This window comes from Sinocyclocheilus grahami, unplaced genomic scaffold (genome assembly GCF_001515645.1).
Source record: "Sinocyclocheilus grahami isolate Dianchi unplaced genomic scaffold, SAMN03320097.WGS_v1.1 scaffold11467.1, whole genome shotgun sequence".
NCBI classification, from domain to species: Eukaryota; Metazoa; Chordata; class Actinopteri; order Cypriniformes; family Cyprinidae; genus Sinocyclocheilus; species Sinocyclocheilus grahami.
This window is the reverse complement of record NW_015513852.1, coordinates 3,184-4,380: the sequence shown is the minus strand read 5'-3', so window position 1 is coordinate 4,380 and position 1,197 is coordinate 3,184. Positions and strand designations below refer to the sequence as shown.

The 1,197-nt window shown below is 33.3% G+C and overlaps 1 protein-coding gene across 1 annotated transcript in view; it reads left to right on the top strand.

The window, feature by feature from the left end:
• The window catches only part of LOC107578681 (nidogen-1-like), a 5,962-nt gene that overhangs the window by 2,089 nt on the left and 2,676 nt on the right, over nt 1-1,197 (top strand). Inside the window, exon 2 of the mRNA XM_016264611.1 lies at nt 930-1,130. Coding sequence (XP_016120097.1) covers nt 1,031-1,130 — 100 coding nt within the window. The 5' untranslated portion in view covers nt 930-1,030. The remainder of the gene's footprint in view (nt 1-929; nt 1,131-1,197) is intronic.

Below are 1,197 nucleotides of genomic sequence, written 5' to 3'. Positions count from 1 at the left end.
ACACAACAAAATTACTCAAACTTAAAATATAAAAATAAAAACTATTAATCAAACATCTAAATATTAATAAAATCTACATAATAGTATCTCAATGATACTAAAAAAACATTGATTTAGATCGGGGTTAAAAAACGGGGTAAAGAAAACATAAAAATAAACAAGAACAAGATTAAACGTAATAAATACATTTAAAAATGGATTAAAATAAATACAATAAATAAATCATCTTAACAGTACAGTACTATAGTGAGTTGAATCAAAATATTTTCCAAATGTTTTATACATATTTATAATATAAATGATAAATATGTATAAAGATGCCTATATAGTTTAGGATTGGTGGTCCATAGCATCTAAAGCATTAAAAAAACCTGATTTGGATAGCTAGATGTATTTCTTTCATAGTTAAGTATTTCCTGAATCGTCATCGTTTATCCTCTTATTTTCTTTTATGACATATACAGGTGAAAACATTCACTACTGGCTGTATAGTAGTGTTAGTAATACTATTCTTTGTAATTTCAGTCACCCTCTTTTCTAAACCACCTGTCATATAGAGCTTTTTTTGAGTATTTTCACCATCCAATCAATTGGCAATTGATAAAATCCTGCAATACTTTTTTCTCTTGCTTTAATCATAAATGCATTGCAGATGCAAGATTAGATGTGAACAATTTTCACAGCAGTTATTTGGGTGTAAAAGTGCTTAAAACTTTAATGAAGGAGTGATTGATGCATAGGAAGCTGTTAGATGGGTTGTGAGGGTGCAGAAAGAGCCAGAATAGAGCAAGTATTTCTTGCAACAAACCATCCTTTTAAAAACAATGTGTGTCTGCTTTGACGCATCAGTTTGAGTTGTTTGCTGTGCAGTGTTACAGTTTGTTTGATGGAAATCCAGCCTCACACTCCCTCTTTCACCGGTCTGTCAGGCGGAGAGTTCAAACGTCTGACTGATGTGACCTTCCAGCCGGGCGAGGAACGGTTGATCATCTTTCAGGAGTTCAAAGGCATTGATGAGCACGACCACCTGATGGTTGACACCAGACTTGAAGGAATAATTCCTGAGGTTCCTCAGGGAGCCACAGTTCAGATCGACCCCTACACAGAGATCTACCAGTACGGCACCAAATGTGAGTCAAACCATCATATAAATATATTCTCACATAAAACAATAATGAGTTTGTATGATAAAACAAT